Source organism: Lepus europaeus, chromosome 9 (assembly GCF_033115175.1).
Source record: "Lepus europaeus isolate LE1 chromosome 9, mLepTim1.pri, whole genome shotgun sequence".
In the NCBI taxonomy this organism is placed as follows: Eukaryota; Metazoa; Chordata; class Mammalia; order Lagomorpha; family Leporidae; genus Lepus; species Lepus europaeus.
In genome coordinates this window covers 79,279,235-79,298,232 of record NC_084835.1, presented here as the reverse complement: position 1 = coordinate 79,298,232, position 18,998 = coordinate 79,279,235, and the positions used below count along the sequence as shown (strand labels likewise).

Below are 18,998 nucleotides of genomic sequence, written 5' to 3'. Positions count from 1 at the left end.
CAGTCCAGCTCTCTGCTGTGGCCCGGGAGGGCAGTGGAGGATGGCCCAAGTGCTTGGGCCATGCACCCGCATGGATAAGCACCTGGCTCCTGGCTTCGGATCAGCGCGGTGCGCTGGCCGCAGCGTGCCGGCCGCAGCAGCCATTGGGGAGTGAACCAAGGGAAAAGGAAGACCTTTCTCTCTCTCTCACTGTCCACTCTGCCTGTCAAAAAAAAAAAAAATATTAGAAGATGAGCATTTTATGCCTGGATATCAATGAATAAAAGAATATTTAGGGGCCCGGCACTGTGGCGTAAAGGGTGAAGCCACTGCTTACAGTGCCGGTATCCCATGTGGGTGCTTGTTTGAGACCTGGTTGCTCCATTTCCAATCCAATTCTCTGCTATGGCCTGGGCAAGCAGTAGAAGATGGCCCACGTGCTTGGGTCCCTGCACCCACATGGGAGAACTAGAAGAAGCTCCTGGCTCCTGGCTTTGGATCAGCCCAGTCCAGCTATTGTGGCCATTTGGGAAGTGAACCAGCAGATGGGAGATATCTCTCTCTCTCTCTCTGCCTCTGTTTCTGCCTCTCTGTAACTCTGTCTTTCAAATAAATCTTTTTTTTTTTTTTTAAAAAAAGGAATATTTAGTTCATTGACAGATCAAAAGCAACCGTGGAATAGAGTTAGATGCCTCAGGTCTTAGTGTTCTAATCACAATGTTCAAAAAATATATTGGAAGTTAATGAGTGAGTGTCTCTAAATGGAAGGAAAATTGAGGTCAATTTTTAAAGACAACACAATTAACCATATCCAATAAGTCAGGCATGTGCTTTCAACTGGAGCCAAAGGGAAAGAAATGTTTAGACACACAGCAATTACAATATCAGAGAGAGCAAGAAAACACCACCTACTATTTGAACAAGAGAGATTGAGAGACAAAGGTTATACTGCACTAATGGAAAAGCTGGCCAGGTTGATAAAATACATATCTCCTTGCTTCTTTTGTCTAATAAAATAATATTTTCTGAATTTGTACAGTGGAAGATAGCTATATTAATTCTTGTTTCTCGTTTCTTCCCCCTAGTTCTCTTCTCTTGTTGCTGAAGTACATCCTTTGTTAGTTCTTGCAGTGTTTGAGTGTGGATTTCGAATATTCTGTTTTGTTGTTTTGAAAAATGTTCTAATATTCCTGTAATTCTTAATTAATACTATTACTTGGTTTAAAATTCAGCCACTAATTTCTTTCCCATGGCACTGTACAGTTGTTCCACTGTCAATGTAATTATAACCACTTTGTAGGTAACAGCTTCACGGTAGCTCTTACAGTTTCTAAGTTTGCTGTCTGTGGTTTTAACATAATGTGTATTCTGTGAGTTTATCTAGTACTAGAGTCAGAATATACTTTTGATCAGGAAAGCCATGTTTTCTGGAATATTCTTGGCAATTAATCTCCTTAAGTTTTACTCCCTTGCAATGGTGTCTGTTCTCTTCAGTAACTCTTATTAGATGAATGTTGCTGTTTTATTTCTATGGGAATTTGAGTTATAATTTCATTTTTGTTTAATTGGCTGTCCATCTCTGTGTCTTTGAAAATTCAAAATATACCTATTTCAAGGATGTGTTGCATATAGTGAATTAATCTTCCGAATAATAATTTTGTTGGCTTTCCTTAATCTTGCTCCTTAGACATTTTAATTTGCAGGTTTATGGCAAGTAAGAGGAGTTGGTTTGTTTTATGTCTTTGTTTCTTTCTCTCACACACTTTCTTTCATCCTTTAAAATAAAGATATTTATTTATTTGAGAGGCAGAGTGACAGAGAAATGGAAAGATAAACACGTGTATACAGATAGAAAGATTTTCTATCCACTGGTTCACTCTTTCCACTAGCTGCAACGGCTGGGTCAGGGCTAGGCCAAAGCCAGAAGCTAGGAGCTCCATCTTGGTCTCCCACATGGATGACAGAGTCCAAAGTACTTTGGCCATCATCTGCTGCCTTCTCAGATACATTACCAGGAAAGTGGATTGGAAATATGGAATAGCTGGGACTCAAACTGGGCCTGGAAAGGGCATTTTGATATGAGCTGCTGGCACTGCAGATGGCAACGTAACCTGTAGTGCCATTAACATTGGTCCCCACACTATACCCCATCTCACTTGTTCTTTCTCTGTGGCCAGTGGTTCAAAACCATCTGGTGTCCTGTGCTCCTGATCCATAATGACAATGCAGCTATCACAGGTCCAAGCCCTGCAGCACAAGCGCTGTGCCACAGGTGCCCTAGTCCAGGTGGTGACTTCAGGACTGTGCCTAGTCTTTCAGCTTCCCTAGATTGGCAGCTTCACATAAGTCACAGACCAGGGAAGTGACACAGGTTTTCCTCCTCTTCCCTACATCTAGTGTCCAATATCTCCTTATTAAGCAGGAAGGAAAAAACAATTCAGAGACAGAATTTTTGGATTTTGTTCAGTGTCAGCCTTCAAAACTGCATTACGTTGTGGCCTGGATCCATGACTTTCATCTTTGAATGCCTCAGATTTTGCAGTGCAGTGCTTCATATAGAGTAGTTATCCAGTAAGTTTTTACTAACTGTATAGATAGATGAATTACTTAGACCATACCCACAGTGATTATTTTAGGTTGCAAGTGACTTTTTTTTTTTACTTTTGCAGTCTCCCACCCTTTGAACTTTTCTATGTTTTCTAATCTTCCTAATAGATGTCTTTTATTAGTCAGTTTCCTGGCTGCAAAGCCTTGGGCACATTAAGGATATAAGTCTGGCTTTTAAACTCTATCCCTTCTCTCCACCGTCAGTCAGCACCTTTCTGCCTCCCCCTTCACTGTCTCCCAATCATGCTTGTGTGCAACACGCACCTCCTGGGATGCCTCTGTGTTTAATACACCAGACTCTTGTCATTTCTTAAAAATCAGTCAAAATTCCTTAATATCTTCCATATTTATTACTGTGATTGATTGAATAAGCACATCTAAATAACAGTTATTGTCTTTAGAACCCCTTTGAAAGTAATGTTTTTCATTTAACATTCTCTGAGAACATAACTTCTGATTGTGCTTGTTACTATAACTTACAGGCATTGGTAAATATGTTAAGGTTTTTTAATGAATGCTTTCTGGAGAAAACGCAAAACATAAAAAATGTATTTTTCACCCTGATGTTCTTAGGCGGAAGAACATGTACTGGGACTTTGGGAATTATTCTTGAAGATGTGAATGATAATGGCCCGTTCATACCTAAAAGGACAGTGACGATCTGCAAAACCACCATGTCCTCCGTGGAGATTGTTGCTGTTGATCCTGATGAGCCCATAAACGGCCCGCCCTTTGACTTCAGTTTGGCAAGTTCTGATTCAGAAGTACAGAGAATGTGGAGACTGGCAAAAATTAATGGTGTGCATTTTTAGATATCGCTTTGTCCTCTTCAACATTAGGATGCCTAAAATATTTTGTTCTTGATGTAGTAGAAGACTAGGTCACTGTACGGATCATCCATAAAGGACACACGTTTCTCAATTTTGGTGTTGTGAGCCGTTGGCCTCCGTAGGCTCTGTCACCAATCGTGAGCCAGGTTTCCTAAAGGCATTTAGTGGATTCTGATTCCTGCTTGAACACACATACTCTCGTGGACTAGATCTAATGTGATCACTTCCAGCCTTCCACTTACACGGATTCTGTCCATGTTAATAGTTTCATAAATCATAAGGGAATCTCCGTTTGTCATGATTACTTCCCCAGGAAGAAGGCTTTGAACAGAATATCTTTTTTTTTTTGCCTCTTTATTTTTTTCCCTTTGTTGTATAGAAGCTTCTAAAATTGATATCTATTTTTGCCTTTATTGCCTGTGCTGTTGGGCTTTTTTTTTTTTTAAGATTATTTTATTTATTTGAAAAGCATAGATACAGAGAGAGAGAGAGAGAGGAGAAGAGGAGACATATAGAGAGAGATCTTTCATCTGCTGGTTCCCTCCCCAAATGGCCACAAAGGCCTGAGTTGGGCCAATCCATAGCCAGGAGTGAGGAGCTTCTTCCAGGCCTCCCATGTGGATGCAAGGGCTCAAGCACTTGGGCCATCCGCTGCTGCATTCCTGGGCTCTTTAGCAGGCAGCTGGATCGGAAAAGGAGCAGCTGGGACTTAAACCAGTGCCCATATGGGATGCCGGCATCACAGGTGATAGCTTTACCTTCTATGCCACAGCACTGGCCCTGGGACAGAATATCTTTTTTTTTTTTTTAAATTTTGAAAGTCAGAGTTATACAGTGAGGGAAGGAGAGGTGGAGAGAGAGAGAGGTCTTCCATCTGATGGTTCACTCCCCAAGTGGCTGCAATGGTCGGAGCTGCACCTATCTGAAGCCAGAAGCCAGGAGCCAGGAGCTTCTTCCCAGTCTCCCATACAGGTGTAGGGGCCCAACGACTTGGGCCATCTTCTAATGCTTTCCCAGGCCATAGCAGAGAGCTGGGTGGGAAGTGGAGCAGCCGAAACTCTTAACCAGCGCCCATATGGGATGCCAGCGCTCCAGGCCAGGGCCTCAACCCACTGTGCCACAGCGCCGGCCCCAGGACAGAATATCTTAAGCAAATATTTATTAAGGAATGTATTTGGGTTCAATAGCTATGAAAAGATTAGAAGGGATTGGACAAGTGCAGACCAGTGACAGTCTCTGCTAACCGTGGAATCTGAGCTAAATGAACTTTGAAAGTGGTTCCCTGTTGGTTGGTCCCTTATTTTATCTCATCTCATTTCAGTTCATGGATGCAGCAGCCCCCAGGGAATATGAATAAGGGCAAAAAAGCATAACCACTAAAACTACAGATAGCCTCCCAAACAGCTGGGACAACAAATTCTTTACTGGGATGGGAATCCCGTGTATAGCCCAGTGTCTGCCGTGTCATCCTCCTTGCCACAGTGTTAATGTCTGACCATTTCATGCCTGTGATAGTTTCTTTGGGGTTCTCCCCCAGCTTGGTTCCCAGTCGGAACTTTTGACTTTCGCTCAAGAGGATGCACGGTGATGACAATGGTGAAAAGTGAAGGTGACCTCTCTCCATCACCATCACTGCATCCCTCCCTACAGCTCTTGACTCTAGGAGCATTCTCCACCTCCTACTCACACTACCCATGGACCATCATGGCCTAGTACCAGTTTTCATGACTCGAGAACTTTTCAATGCCCTTGTATGTTTTTCTTTCCTTTTTTAAAAAAGATTTTTTAAAATTTATTTGACAGAGTTATAGACAGTGAAAGAGAGAGACAGAGAAAGGTCTTCCTTCTGTTGGTTCACTCCCCAAATGGTTGCCACAGCCAGCGCTGCGCCGATCCAAAGCCAGGAGCCAGGGGCTTCTTCCTGCTCTCCCATGCGGGTGCAGGGCCCAAGCACTTGGGCCATCTTCCACTGCCCTCCCGGGCCACAGCAGAGAGCTGGACTGGAAGAGGGGCAACCGGGACTAGAGCCCCGGTACCCATATGGGATGCCGGCGCCACAAGTGGAGGATTAGCCAAGTGAGCCACAGCACTGCTCCCCTTGTATGTTTTTCAACCCTGTGATTCAGTGAATCTTCCTCCATTTCCTGTTGTGACACATTAGAAAAGAGAGGTTGTGAAAGGGAGCATGGGAGGGGAAAGAAAAACAAGGGCCTTTAGGAAGAAAAAGAAGTACTGTGGCTTGAATCTGCTTTGTGAATATACAAGACTTTAATTGGGTTTTTAATGACTTTGTGTGTATATGTGTGATTAATTGATCTTTCTTGAGAAATACAAATCTTATTCTTTGATTTTTGCCCTTGCTACTATTTGGTGTCATAATATCATTTCTTTTTAAGTAATATTGGCAGGAGGTGGTAATTTCTTTTTAATAGCCCTACTTAGCAAAATAAAACTTTGACACTAAGATGTTGGTCACAAATTTAATTTTAAAAGATTTATTGTTCTGTTTAATCATCCAAGAGTTTGGGAAACAACTGAAAAAGAATTTAGCTTCAAGAGACTTTGAAGTCAGATAGGCTCAGTGTTAAACACTGGCTCTACCATTTACTGGTTATGCAAATCTGACCATACTGGTTTTTCTCTTTGAACATCAATTTACTGATGTGTAAAATGGAGTCTCTTGGAGGAGGAGAGTAAGTGAGATAATGAAGTAGACCATGACACATTATGAATCATAAGTTTTTGGTTTGTTGGTCTCATTATTATTGTTATTTCTTACACAGTAGACTTAACAGGTTAACCATGGAATGAATTAATAGGTTAAATGGAATGAATTCAGTGATTTCTTTGTCCAGGAATTCACTTGCATATTTAGAGTTATACAAAAAATTGAGAGTGTCACACCGGGTAGGTAAGTGAGAGAGGGCTGTTCTCTAACCTGTGGCATCTGCATGCAGAGTACCATTAATATCGCTGGTTCTAAACCTAACGTTGCGTTGGCTTTTGGTCTGGACATTTTCTATCCTTGATCTGAAAAATGCATTGTAAGAGAAAAAAATATATGTACTGGGTCCAGTGTCCCTTAGGGCAGCATGACCCAAGACCTGCCAGTATGGGCAAGTCCAGGCGTGTTCCACATTGTCAGAATCAGTCTCTGACAATACAAGTATTTATGTTTCTTAAGCATTGGAAAACATAGAGAATTATTATTCTCTGATGGGTATTATATAAAAGGAACTACATTGACAATTTTAATAAATATTTTAATGTATAGGCAAATCATTTTAAAAGTTACTGATTATAATAGGAAGGATTTAATTATGGACAGATAAAATACATTTTTACAAGAGAACAAACACCTCCATGTAAGAGGCAGCATATACAAACTTCAGGGTGCAAGGTATTTGCAACAGCTGTGAATGAGACCTGCTCAGTCGGTTTGCATTTGCCTTCTCCTAGTGGTCGTGCCAACCCATCAGGAGTGTCCAGTTGTAGGGAAGGTTGATAACTACCCAACAGTCATTTATTTTCAGGAGAAGCTAATTTCACTGTGTAATGCTTGCTTTTATTTTCTTTCAGACACAGCAGTGCGGCTTTCCTATCAGAATGATCCTCCATTTGCGCCATATGTAGTACCCATCAGAGTTACAGATAGACTGGGCCTGTCTCAAGTCACTTCATTGAATGTTTTGCTATGTGACTGCATTAGTGAAAATGATTGCACACTTCGCGCAGGTGCAAGGACTGGCGATGGGGAAGTAAAACTTGGAAAGTGGGCCATCCTTGCAATATTGCTGGGCATAGCATTGCTATTTTGTAAGTCCTTTCTTGAATTCAAACAAAGTCTTTAAAGTAATTTTCAAGACACATTCTAAGAATCAGCACTGTTATTTTGAATTGATTTATTTGTACTTCCGTATTTCTAGTTAACATGCAAATATGGTTAATTTTTGTAGTTTAGGTGCTTTTATGTATAGTTCTAGGGTCGTCTCAGCACAGATAGAAAGTTCAATGCAGCAAGCAGCATGTATTTGTGACATAGTTGTTTAGGGCAATGTTTTCTGTTGTATACTGCCTTGATGCATGTAATTATATTTGTGTGCTCTACAAAGCCGTTTTAATACACACTATTTAATTTATGATTATTTGTGTAATGTTATCAATTCATAACTTTAAATTATTCTAGGATAAACTTAAGGAACTGTCTTCTTCCTCCAGGTGTCCTATTTACATTAGTTTGTGGGGCTTCTGTGGCAGCCAAGCAACCAAAAGTACTACCTGATGATTTAACCCAGCAGAACCTAATCGTATCAAACACGGAAGCCCCTGGAGATGACAAAGTGGTGGTAAGCAGTTTTTAAAATAACACAGAAGGGAGTGGGCATGTGGCCCAGTGGTTAAGATGCTCGTGACTCGTATCTGAGTACTGAGTTTGAGTTCCAGCTCCACCCTCAGTAACAGCTTCCTGCTAATCTATATCCTGGGACGCAGCAAGTTTTGGCTTATGTCGTTGGACCTCTGCCATCCAAGTAGGAGAACTGGATTGATCGTTGGTTTCTGGCTTTGACCTGACCCAGCCAAGACCACTGAAGAAAATTTAGGGAGTGAACAACTGAATGAGGGTTCTCTTTCTCTGGCTCTGTCTCTCTGCCTTCCAAAATAATAAACTAAACTACAGTAAACTAAACTAGAATAAAATAAAATAAAAGGGCTGGAACTGTGGCCTAGTAGGCGAGGCCTACATCAGAGGTGCTGGCATCCAATATGGGTGCCAGTTCAAGTCTCAGTTGCTGCTCTTCCAATCCATCTCTCTGTCTGGGAAAGCAGTGGAAAATGGCCCAAGTGCTTAGACCCGTGCACCTGTGTGGTAGACCTGGAAGAAGCTCCTGGTCCCTACCTGCAGATAGGCCTAGCTTTGTGCCGTTGCAGCCATTAAGGGTGTGAACCAGCAGATGGAAGACTTTCCTCTCTGTCTTTCCCTCTTTCTGTCTGTAACTCTGCATCTCAAATAAATAAATAAAATCTTTAAAAAATTAAATAAAATAACACAGAGGATGTATTAGCCTATAATGTATATTTCTTTGAAAATTACCTTTTCTTTGCAAAGTTATTTCTGATATCAGATAATTTACCATAAAATGTCATCAGTCTCAGGCAAGTGATAAGATTACTTTGATTTCCATTGTGATATAGGGTTGAATTTGGGCACTGAGTGCTACTTAATAGTGAAAATTGTTTAGTGTGTCCTTATTATGTTCTACTTCAACTGTTTCATGATTTTGACTTTAAGCTTGTTCTTCCACATATATTTAAACTGTTGTTTGTGCTGTAAAATGTTGCATTTAATTAGTCACAGATCACCAGCATAATTGTTAAAATTTTTTTCCAGTAACAGCAATAAAATCACCACCAGCTTTGATCATTGTGGGAAAAACTTTAATGGGTTCTTTCTGGCTGTGATGTGGGTTAGAGAAAGCCTGAGGCTGACTATCTAGAAAAGCAACTCTAGCAGTGGCTGCATTGCTCTGCCTCTGTTTTCTAGCCCAGTATGTGGCAGAGGAGCAGGTCAGTTCCCTATAGAGAGTGCCATGGATGTTTAGGGCAGGACAGATTTAGTAAACCATGGCATGACGGTGCCTAGGAAGGGTTTGGCAAAACAAAACTTGAACTGTGTTATTGTTTCCAAAAACACAACCTATCAAATCAGCTTTCAGTCTCTTCTTATTTTCCTTGGGTAATTTCCATTTATTTAGGTTGCAAGGATTTGTTATTCCAGCTACGATTTTCATGACAAGTTTGTTTCTATTCTTTTTATTTGAGTTGAAGGGGAACTGAACTAGCCACTCATGATTTCTGTTTCTGCTCCAGACAATAATGGTTAATGAATTCTAACTGAGCAGGATAAATACATGTGAGACAGTAGTGCTAATTTTGAAGTGTGAGATGCTAGAAGGATGTAACAACTGAAGTTGCACTGGATTTTAAGATGCTTTTAAAGAACTACAGTTTATCAAGCTTTCTAACTTCTCTCCAGATACCAATCACTTGACTTCTGCATTTTGTATTTTTTTGTGTCAGATGCTATATTAAATACTGGGGTTGTGGTGGTTAGGTACTCAGCATCAACCAGACAGATTTGCTTTCCGGCTTCTGAAAGTTTACCTTCTAACGCACACACACATACACACACACACAATCTTGGCATCATCAGAATGATGCTGTTCTTTCTCATAATGTTTTGTTCCCTGGTTTCCTCATCCAAACTCTTTTCATTTCAGTATTCCACAAATGGCTTCACAACCCATGCCGTGGGCACTTCTGCTCAGGGAGTTTGTGGCACCGTAGGATCAGGAGTCAGAAGTGGAGGGCAGGAGACCATTGAGATGGTGAAAGGACAGCAGACCTTGGACTCCTGCCGGGGAGCCGGGCATCACCACACCCTGGATTCCTGCAGGGGAGCACACGTGGAGATGGACAACTGCAGATACACCTACTCGGAGTGGCACAGCTTCACTCAGCCCCGACTCGGTGAAGTGAGTCGCCCCCAGTGTCCCACCAATCTCTTTTCATTTGCTTTAAACTTTATAAGTGATTACAATGTAGGATATATTTAATCCTTTGTTTTCAAGTAGTTTTTAACCTAGTGATTGAAAAGTCATTTCTCCTTTATTTTGATTTAGTTATGTTCATATTTAAGTGGTTATTTACTTTTCCATATATTTCCTTAATACTCATACTGAAATAAGGTGTGATGACATCTAAATCATTCCTTCATGACTTTGTGATAGTATTTCTCATCTGAAAACTCGTGAGTGAGAAACCAAAAGTGTGGGGCAGACGCTACCCGTGCACACAGTCTGATCCTATCTGGAAAGATAACAACCCATGTTAATTCAGGGTTCAGTTCAATGGATGCATTTCGGGAAAGTAATGATTACTTAAAGTGAACATTTGTATGATTGTGAATTGTACACACAAGTATGAATTTTTGAACATGCGATAGACTGAATTTATAGTGTGATTTATGATACAGACCAATCATGTGCATTTTTTATATATAGGAATCCATTAGAGGACACACTCTGATTAAAAATTAAACAATGAAAGGTAAATCAAAGCAATTATTTCTATGTTAGTAAGTTATGGTGTTTAAAATAATAATAATAAACTCTGTGGTGTTTCTTCCCTTGGCAGAAAGTACATCTGTGTAATCAGGAGGATGCTCAGAAGCATGGTGAAGACTACGTCCTCACGTATACCTACGAGGGAAGGGGATCCACAGCTGGTTCTATTGGTTGTTGTAGTGAACGACAAGAAGAAGATGGGCTTGAGTTTTTGGATCATTTGGAGCCCAAATTTAGGACACTAGCAGAAACATGCATAAAGAGATGAGTGTGTTCTAGAAAGTCTACAAAAGCCAAGTGACGATATTACATTGTTGTTTTTCTTTTATTTACAAACGAAGACTTTTTCAAAAGTAGATGTTATCTTTGGGACTTTTCTCCTTTTATTCTGATAGAATCTCTTTGGCCAAGGGCATTTACAGAGACTTTATAAAGAAGTATATTCATCTTTCAATTTTTACCAGGCATTTAATTACTTGTTTTCATCAAGGAGTACTACAACTAGAAAAATTAGTGAAGTCTGCATTATTGTTTACATTTGGGTATAATGACAGCAGCCAATTTAGAGTGCAATGAAGTGCAATTGATTCATGTATATATTATAGACTACTTGAAGTATAACTCAACAGAAGATTGTTAGCTAATTGTGTTTGGAAACTATTTTCTTATATATTCTAAAGTTTGCATTATTGCCATTGCTTTATCTTGTAACAACCTCTCTTCATAACGCAAAGGGGGATTTCTACCTAGACATCAACTGTTATTGCAGTTCCTTTGTGGTGTAGTTTAGTTTTAGGTTTTATTCTATATAAAATTTTACACTGAATCTACACTTACTCCATTACCTTTTGTCAGTGAAATTTAAGTCTCAAAAATGCTTTCAGAATGTATTTTTATTCTTGCAAAATTTTTGTCTTTAAAATGCTAGATGGTCTCTCTCCATCTTCCTCTTCTTATTCTATTTTTTCTCTTTTCTATGTCTTTAAATTTTATACTTAAGTTGGGAAACTCAAGTATATTTAAGGGCTGTCTATTATTTTCTCTTTTGAAGTGAATTATTCTTTTTTGGGAGGTTATTTTTAGCACATTCTTTTTTTAAAAAAAAAAATATACTGTTAACTTTATTGTTGTGAATATCTTGGTGATTGCTCTTTTGTTCCTCAACAAAGAATCTTTAATTTTATAGTGAAATTATAGAATGATGTCATGCTTTATTAGATGCAGCATTGTGTATTAACAAAACAATGGCTTAATTAGAACTGGTATGTAGTAACGATAGCACATTTACAGTTTGTATATTTCATGCAAGGATATAGTTCACAAATGCAAAATAGTGATGGTTTTGAAATAAGCTTTGAAATACAGTTGAAAGCTATATAGGGTACATGTTTTATAACTTCATAGATGAGATGCCTACTCATATCTATGTGTTTGTAAAGTTACTTTGAAAAATATTTTACAATTGTTGTTTTTTAACAAATACAAAAATGGGCCAAACTATTTAAGTTTTTAAAGACTAAATTAGCAGCCAACCAAATTTTAGGTGAGCTATCATGGCTTACATCAGTTAGTGAATTTCTCTGTAAACTAATGATATGGACCGTTTAAAAGTTTTTCTAGTATTTCTGATTGTTAATAATGTGGCTGTCTTTAATTTAGAAGGTTGGCTTATAACAATTAATTTTCAGAGTTAACATTGGATAATTATTTGATAACATGCTTGTCTTTTCAATACTACATTACTGCTCAGTCTAAAATACAATTTCCCAAAGTTTTAATAAATTATGAAGATTCTTATATTTTACTATGACAAAGTAAGTTAAGTAGTTTTTTAAAATTAGTGTGAATTTGTTAATAATGGCTCTGGTGTAAGTTTAAGGGATTGTGTTTTTCTTATTTAGAGAAGCAAATCCTTTTCTGGAATCCTGAGACTTTAAGAATTTGGAATTTGATTTGCAACTATCTTTGGTGCGTTGTTACCACTACATTTATGTAAATGTTCTAACAACTGCAGTGCTATGGAATATTGGTTAAATTTTGTACTTTTTCCATGTCTGTTTTTGCCATCTTAAAATGGGGGCTGATATTGGAACTCCTTTCTGAGGCTGGTTGTAAGATACTTGATTAAAAACTGGTTTGTAAGCATGAGAGGTATGCAGAGTGGTCCCCCTTAAAGGCATTCCTAATAATAACAGCTAATTTTAAATAAGTTACATCTGCAGCCTCTTTCATGTTAAAAAAATAAATTAAGAAAATCAGGTACTGAAAATATTTTCTTTGGTCTTGGAACATTTGTCAGTTGACAGTATGTCTCTTCCCAAAGATCACCTGCTGACTGGTTCTTATAGAGCCAGTTGTTCAGAATGGATAGTGTGAAGATTGCTGAACTACCTCTTAGCTGAGTGATTGCCTAGTTTGAAATACCATAAAAGTAATGGGTTCAAATTGGATGGAAAGCAGAATCTCTACTTATGTATATATAAGATGACTCCCTCAAGCCTTTCTGCAACCGTTCACCCAGCTGTTCTGCAGACACTAGCAATCCCTTTCCTAGGACTCTATGGGTTTTTGGTAGTTGCCATAGTAATTTTTTTTTTTTTTTTTGACAGGCAGAGTGGACAGTGAGAGAGAGAGAGACAGAGAGAAAGGTCTTCCCTTGCCGTTGGTTCACCCTCCAATGGCCGCCGCGGTAGCGCGCTGCGGCCGGCGCACCGCGCTGTTCCGATGGCAGGAGCCAGGTGCTTATCCTGGTCTCCCATGGGGTGCAGAGCCCAAACACTTGGGCCATCCTCCACTGCACTCCCTGGCCACAGCAGAGAGCTGGCCTGGAAGAGGGGCAACCGGGACAGGTTTGGTGCCCCGACCGGGACTAGAACCCTGTGTGCCGGCGCCGCAAGGCGGAGGATTAGCCTGTTGAGCCACGGCACCGGCCACCATAGTAATTTTAAGGGCAAAGATTCCAGAGTAAGATGTCCTGGTACACATCTCAGCTCTCCCCTTACTAGCTGTGGAATTTGAGAAGTCACGTAAGCTTTCTCTGCCTAATTTCCTTCCTTGTATTGAGGAGAGTGGAGGACTCTGCTTGATTGAACTGTTATTGAAATTGAAAGAGTTGATTCAGGGTAACAGCAGGTTCAGCCATTGCTTGGGATGCCTGCATCGCATACCAGAGTGGCCAGCATACCAGCTTCTCCATTTCTGACCCTGCTTCCTGTTAATGTACCTGGAGAGCAGCAGATGATGGGACAAGTACTTGGGTTACTTTCCATCCACATAGGAAACCTAGATGAAGTTCTTGACTCCTGATTTTAGCCTGGCCGAAACCTGGCTATTGTGGCATTGAAGTTCTTTTTCTCTCTGTCTCTCCCTTTCTTTGTCACTCTGCCTTTCAAATAAATAAATCGTTTTTAAAGAGTTAATTCGTGGGGCCAGCGCTGTGTAGCAGGTAAAGCCAATATCTGCAGTGCCAGCATCGCATATGGGCGCCAGTTCGAGTCCCAGCTGCTCCATGGCATGGAAAAACAATAGAAGAAGGCCCAAGTCTTTGGGTCCCTGCACTCACGTGGGAGCACAGAAGAAGCTCCTGGCTCCTGGCTTCAGATCGACCCAGCTCCAGCCTTTGCTGCCAATTGGGGAGTGAACCAGTGGATGGAAGACTCTCTCTCTCTCTTTCTGCCTCTGCTTTTCAAATAAATAAATAAATCTTTAAAAAAAATTAATTCATGAGAAGTGTCAGTACAGAAGTAGCACTCAATATATCTTGACTATTAGTATTGGTCTATGAGAGGAGAATGCCTCGGTTGGGAATCCTCATGGATTTGGTTTCACTCTACAGCTGACATCTTTCGATGATGTTTCTGTCCATCTTTCCCAGAAACTTGACCAGTTTTTTTCCTGCCACACCCTTTGGGGAATGTCCTAATAGTTTCCAGGTCTGTCATTGTTGGCATTCAGGAAGCTTACTCATTCAAGGCCTATCAGTCAGTGTGAATAGCGAGACTTTCCTAAAAAGCCAGTTAAAACTCCTAATCAGACATAGAAGTGGACATTAAAAAATTCATGGAAATATGCTTTATGAATAAATTATGCTTGTATTCCAAGATATTTTTGCACTGAAATAAATGTATCTTTTATCAATTTTCCATGAATTTTTTGACACATGGTCATATTTATTTTACCTGGAAGAGGGCCAACTCCATCAACCTTGATTGTAATTGTTTTGAGTTTGATTAGACTTCTCCTTTTGTCTCTGTCTTAATCTCTTTCCATGGGCTCCACTGTAAAATCTTAACTCCTGACATTGCTCTGGTCACTCCACCTGGTAACATCCTGAGAATAATATGCTGTTCTTCCTAGGTGCTTAGAACCCTTTAAATAATGGAAGCCCAGAAAGGTTACATGAGGTATACATTGACCAAGAGCTCTTATTCAGTTCTTCTGTGAGAACTCTTTTAACCACCTAACACTTTAAACTTAACTGTGTAAAAGTTAAACTAACTGTGCTACCACGTCTACTCACATCCTATTGAGTTTCCTGTGTAGGTGGCTCTCTCCTCGTTAATTACTTAGGCTTGAAACTGAGAATACTTGATTCTTCTCTCTTCTTTGCATAATATATCCTATCTGTTGCTGATATCCACCAAACTTCCTGACAAGTTTAAACAAAACCTCAGTCACAAAATAATTCATTCATGCTACATTTAATGCCTTCCCAGGGCAGTCTTGTATTACCTTCTTAACATAGACTACAAAGACTGGGCACTGGGCATATAATGAGCAAGTACATGATGAATCATCTTGTCTTCCCTCCTACATATTCCACTGCAGGTCAAGACATGGCGGATGTGAGTAATTAATGGGCTAATGCTTATAAAACACGTCACACGATTCCTGGCACATGGTAAGTGTTCAATACAGGCAAAAAAAAAAAAAAAGTTCCAGATCATGCAAAAGAACTCTGCTGAGTGAACTTGTGCTTCTACCCCTCCAATTCATGGGAATCAGGTGTACCGTACCTCTGCTATTCCCCACTCCTTTGACACCAGTATCCCAATTCAAACTCTCAGCAACACTCAGCTCCAGTGGTGTTTGTGCCTCCAATTTCTTCCCACTTCCGCCCTTCAAACTGCTATAGAAGAACAGACAGGATTATGGCATTCTCCTACCTAAGGACTTTCTATGGTCTTAGAGGACACACAATCACATTCTAATACTAATCTCCCTGTACCTGCAGATTTTCTATCTGCTTCACCCATGGTGGATGCCCTTCTTTTGCAATACCCTGGCTCACTCATTGCCCATTTCCTATTTTCTAAAAACATAACTTTTTCTACAGATTTAGTTTATATATCTCCTCTAACCAGAAGACATCTGTATGTCAAAAGCACATTGCTATAAAGTTTGAACTGACACGTAAGTATACATGCATGTGTAGGTGAGTGTGTGTTTCTTTTCTCCTTGTACAAAGATCAGTGAGGATTACATCTGCATGGCTGTAGAAATCTAGCAGTCGGTACATTTTGATGAATTCACATTGTGTTATGCAGGTCATGCAGAGATAGAAAAAGGAAATATTACACAAATTATGTATTTTGATTCATTGCACACTATATTCCTTCTCTTTGGCATAAATTCTCCATTATAGATATGATGTAGAGTCCACATTTAATTATTTTTTCACTGTAGAAACATGAATGAAAAGAATAGCAAATATTTGCATTTAAAGAAAGCAAAGTTTATCTTCCTTCTACTGCTTCCTTGGGGTGGTGCAGGTAGGAGACAGTAGATGTAATGTCTGAATATCTTGGCTTGTGCTTAGCTCTTCCCATCACCAATAATTGCATAAACCTGCTTGGGCCCTTGTATCATAGTAAAATATAACTCCTAAGAGTCTACCTCTTTCCCTATATACAATGATGTAGAGCAGTAGACACTCCATATGTTGGATGAATGAATTCACATATGTACTAGGTTCCTACCTGACCAAGATTAGACTGGAGGATATCATGAGGAATAATTTTTTCTCAATTTTAAACTCATTGGCCAATATGAGAATCATTTTTTAAAGATAATTTATTCCTTCCTTCTTTTTCCTTTCTTTCTTTCCTCCTTTCTTTTTCTCTTCCTAAAACACAGTGACCACAAGACAGAAAGAGAGAGAATCGTCCATTTCCTGGTTCATCCCCCAAAATGGCTGAAACAGGCAGAGCTGGACCAGGTTGAATCCAGGAGCTGGAGCACCATCTGTGCCTTCTATATGGGTAGCAGGGACCCAAGCACTTGGACTATCTTCCCAGGTGCATTATCAGGAAGCTATTTAGGAAGTGAAATAGCAGGACTTGAACTGCACTCCAATATGGGATACTGGAGTTGAAAGCAGCAGTCTAATCCACTGTGCCACAATACTGGCCCCTGAAAATCATCTGTGACCATCATTATTGTCACTATGTTCAAAACTGTACTGCTTTTTTCTCCTTTAGCCAGGGCTCCTCTCTAACTCCCCGAAGAAACCAACTTAGAAGAACTTATGTCTTAGAATTCAACAAGTAACTCTTACATGTTTGTTAAATCCAAATTAATTATTTATAAAGTGCCCGTCAGGCCTCAACTCATGAAGTATATTTTTAAGCTTTATTAATTTAAAAGGCAGAGTCAGACATGGGGAGAGAGACTGAGAAAGAGAGAAATCTTACATCTGCAGTTCTCTTCCCAAATGCCTTCAACATGCAAGGGTAGGCCAAGTAGAAACTAGGAGTCAGGAACTTCTTCTGGGTCTCTAACATGGTTTGTAGAGACCAAGTATTTTGGCTGTCATCTGCTACCTTCCCAGGTGCATTATCAGAGGCTGGATCAGAAGCAGAGTAGTTGGAACTTAAGTCAGGCACTCTGGTATGGGATGCCAGTATCTATGCCACAGTGCCTGCTCCTTCAGGAAGTGTATTGCGAATCCAGAAGGCAAGGCAGGTGGCACAGATACATGTACTCCTCCCGCACTAGACAAGGTGAGTATTCTACAGAGGAAACCACAGTATTTCTGTGTACAAGGAGAGAGAGGAAAACCTTCATCTAAACATTACAGGAAAGGAAATAAAATGTTCAACAGTGAGCCTGGGAGGCAAAAACTAAGTGGTACCATGAGCTGATAGTGTTGCTGAGAAGATAACAGATGCAGAGCCAGGCACCTTAACATGTAAGGGACAAACTGTCCAGCTAATGATGGGAAAGTTTAGTAAAGAGTAAGTCAGCTACGTATATGTGCTTTTTTAAAATTTTGCTTCTGTATGTGTGTTGGGAGGATCATTTGTATATTTTTTTATTTCCTCTCCTCTAGTTCTGTACTTCTAGGTAGAGAACTGAAATCCTAAAAGTGAGATCTAATCTTACTTTTCAGGAAGATCTCTCCTCATCTGTCCCTATACCTCCCACTCCAGCAATATCAAGGGAGCAGCTAAAATGTTAAAACAGCATAGATATTACTTTATGGAGGAATTTCACTGTGACATGGCTTTTAGCCATATTCATTACTTTTAAAGTCATTTGGTGTAACCTCATGTTCAGACTAAAGAAGAGCTTTTCATGGATGCCCTGCAGCATGGAGTGGTAGCTGGTGCATGGGGTAGGTCCAGGACTGTTTTGTATCATTATTGATTGCCTCTGTGACTTTTCCCTTGTTCCCCTGTTCAGAACACCTGGACATAGTAAAGAGGTTTGAATTACAGAGTTTCTGCTAGATGCCTCCTTTTCACTTATTTTGTTAGGATTTAAGAGAGAAAACAGAGTAGAATATTCATTGCTTTCAGTTAGGGTGAGATTGCTGAAATATTGGTTTGCATTAGTTTTTTTTAAAGCATGGTTCACAGGCCATCTGCATGAGAATCACCTGTGGTGCTTATTAAAATAAAATCCTGCATTGAATCAGACTCACAGAGGCTATATTGATAGGAACAAGGGAATTCAATTAAGTTTACTAAGTTTTCAGAGAGTTTTATTCAACTTATTTTAAATTAGCTCTCATCCAAGATACTGTGCTAGATGCTAAATAGGTACCAAATAGTTGAAGTACATTGATCAGAAATGCCACAATCTCAGTCAATTAAATACTTTAGAATGTAAACCGTTTTCCATGATTGCTACTCACCACATGCTTGAGAACTGGAGGCATAAACTTAAGGCAGGAACACAGGTCTGCACCACGTACTAAATAGTCAATAAAGTATAATTTTCCACATATGCTGTTAACCAGTAAGATGCATGCAAATTACATTGCATATATTCCAAAAGCAGAGCAGGACAAGACCAAACAGGTAGCTGTCCAGGAGGTGGCAGCTGTTGGGCAGCACTTGACTGTTGTAGGGAGGCTATGTAGGGTACAATGACTACTAATGCTCATTGGATGACAACCTTGGCCAGCAGCTTCAGAGAGACAAAAGAAATAGGGACAAAGATGGGGGAAGAGTAA

At 39.9% G+C, this 18,998-nt stretch overlaps 1 protein-coding gene across 2 annotated transcripts in view; it reads left to right on the top strand.

The window, feature by feature from the left end:
• DSC2 (desmocollin 2) overlaps window positions 1–14,259 on the top strand; it is a 42,832-nt gene extending 28,573 nt beyond the window's left edge. Inside the window, exons 12-17 of one of the 2 annotated variants that reach the window (XM_062201502.1) lie at window positions 3,160–3,384; window positions 6,996–7,232; window positions 7,635–7,762; window positions 9,695–9,949; window positions 10,478–10,523; window positions 10,611–10,698. In XM_062201502.1, the coding sequence (XP_062057486.1) occupies window positions 3,160–3,384; window positions 6,996–7,232; window positions 7,635–7,762; window positions 9,695–9,949; window positions 10,478–10,513 (881 nt within the window). In that variant the 3' untranslated portion in view covers window positions 10,514–10,523; window positions 10,611–10,698. Of the gene's footprint in view, window positions 1–3,159; window positions 3,385–6,995; window positions 7,233–7,634; window positions 7,763–9,694; window positions 9,950–10,477; window positions 10,524–10,610 lie in introns of both variants that reach the window. The other variant, XM_062201501.1, reaches the window with a different exon arrangement.
• The last annotated feature ends 4,739 nt before the right edge of the window (window positions 14,260–18,998 follow it).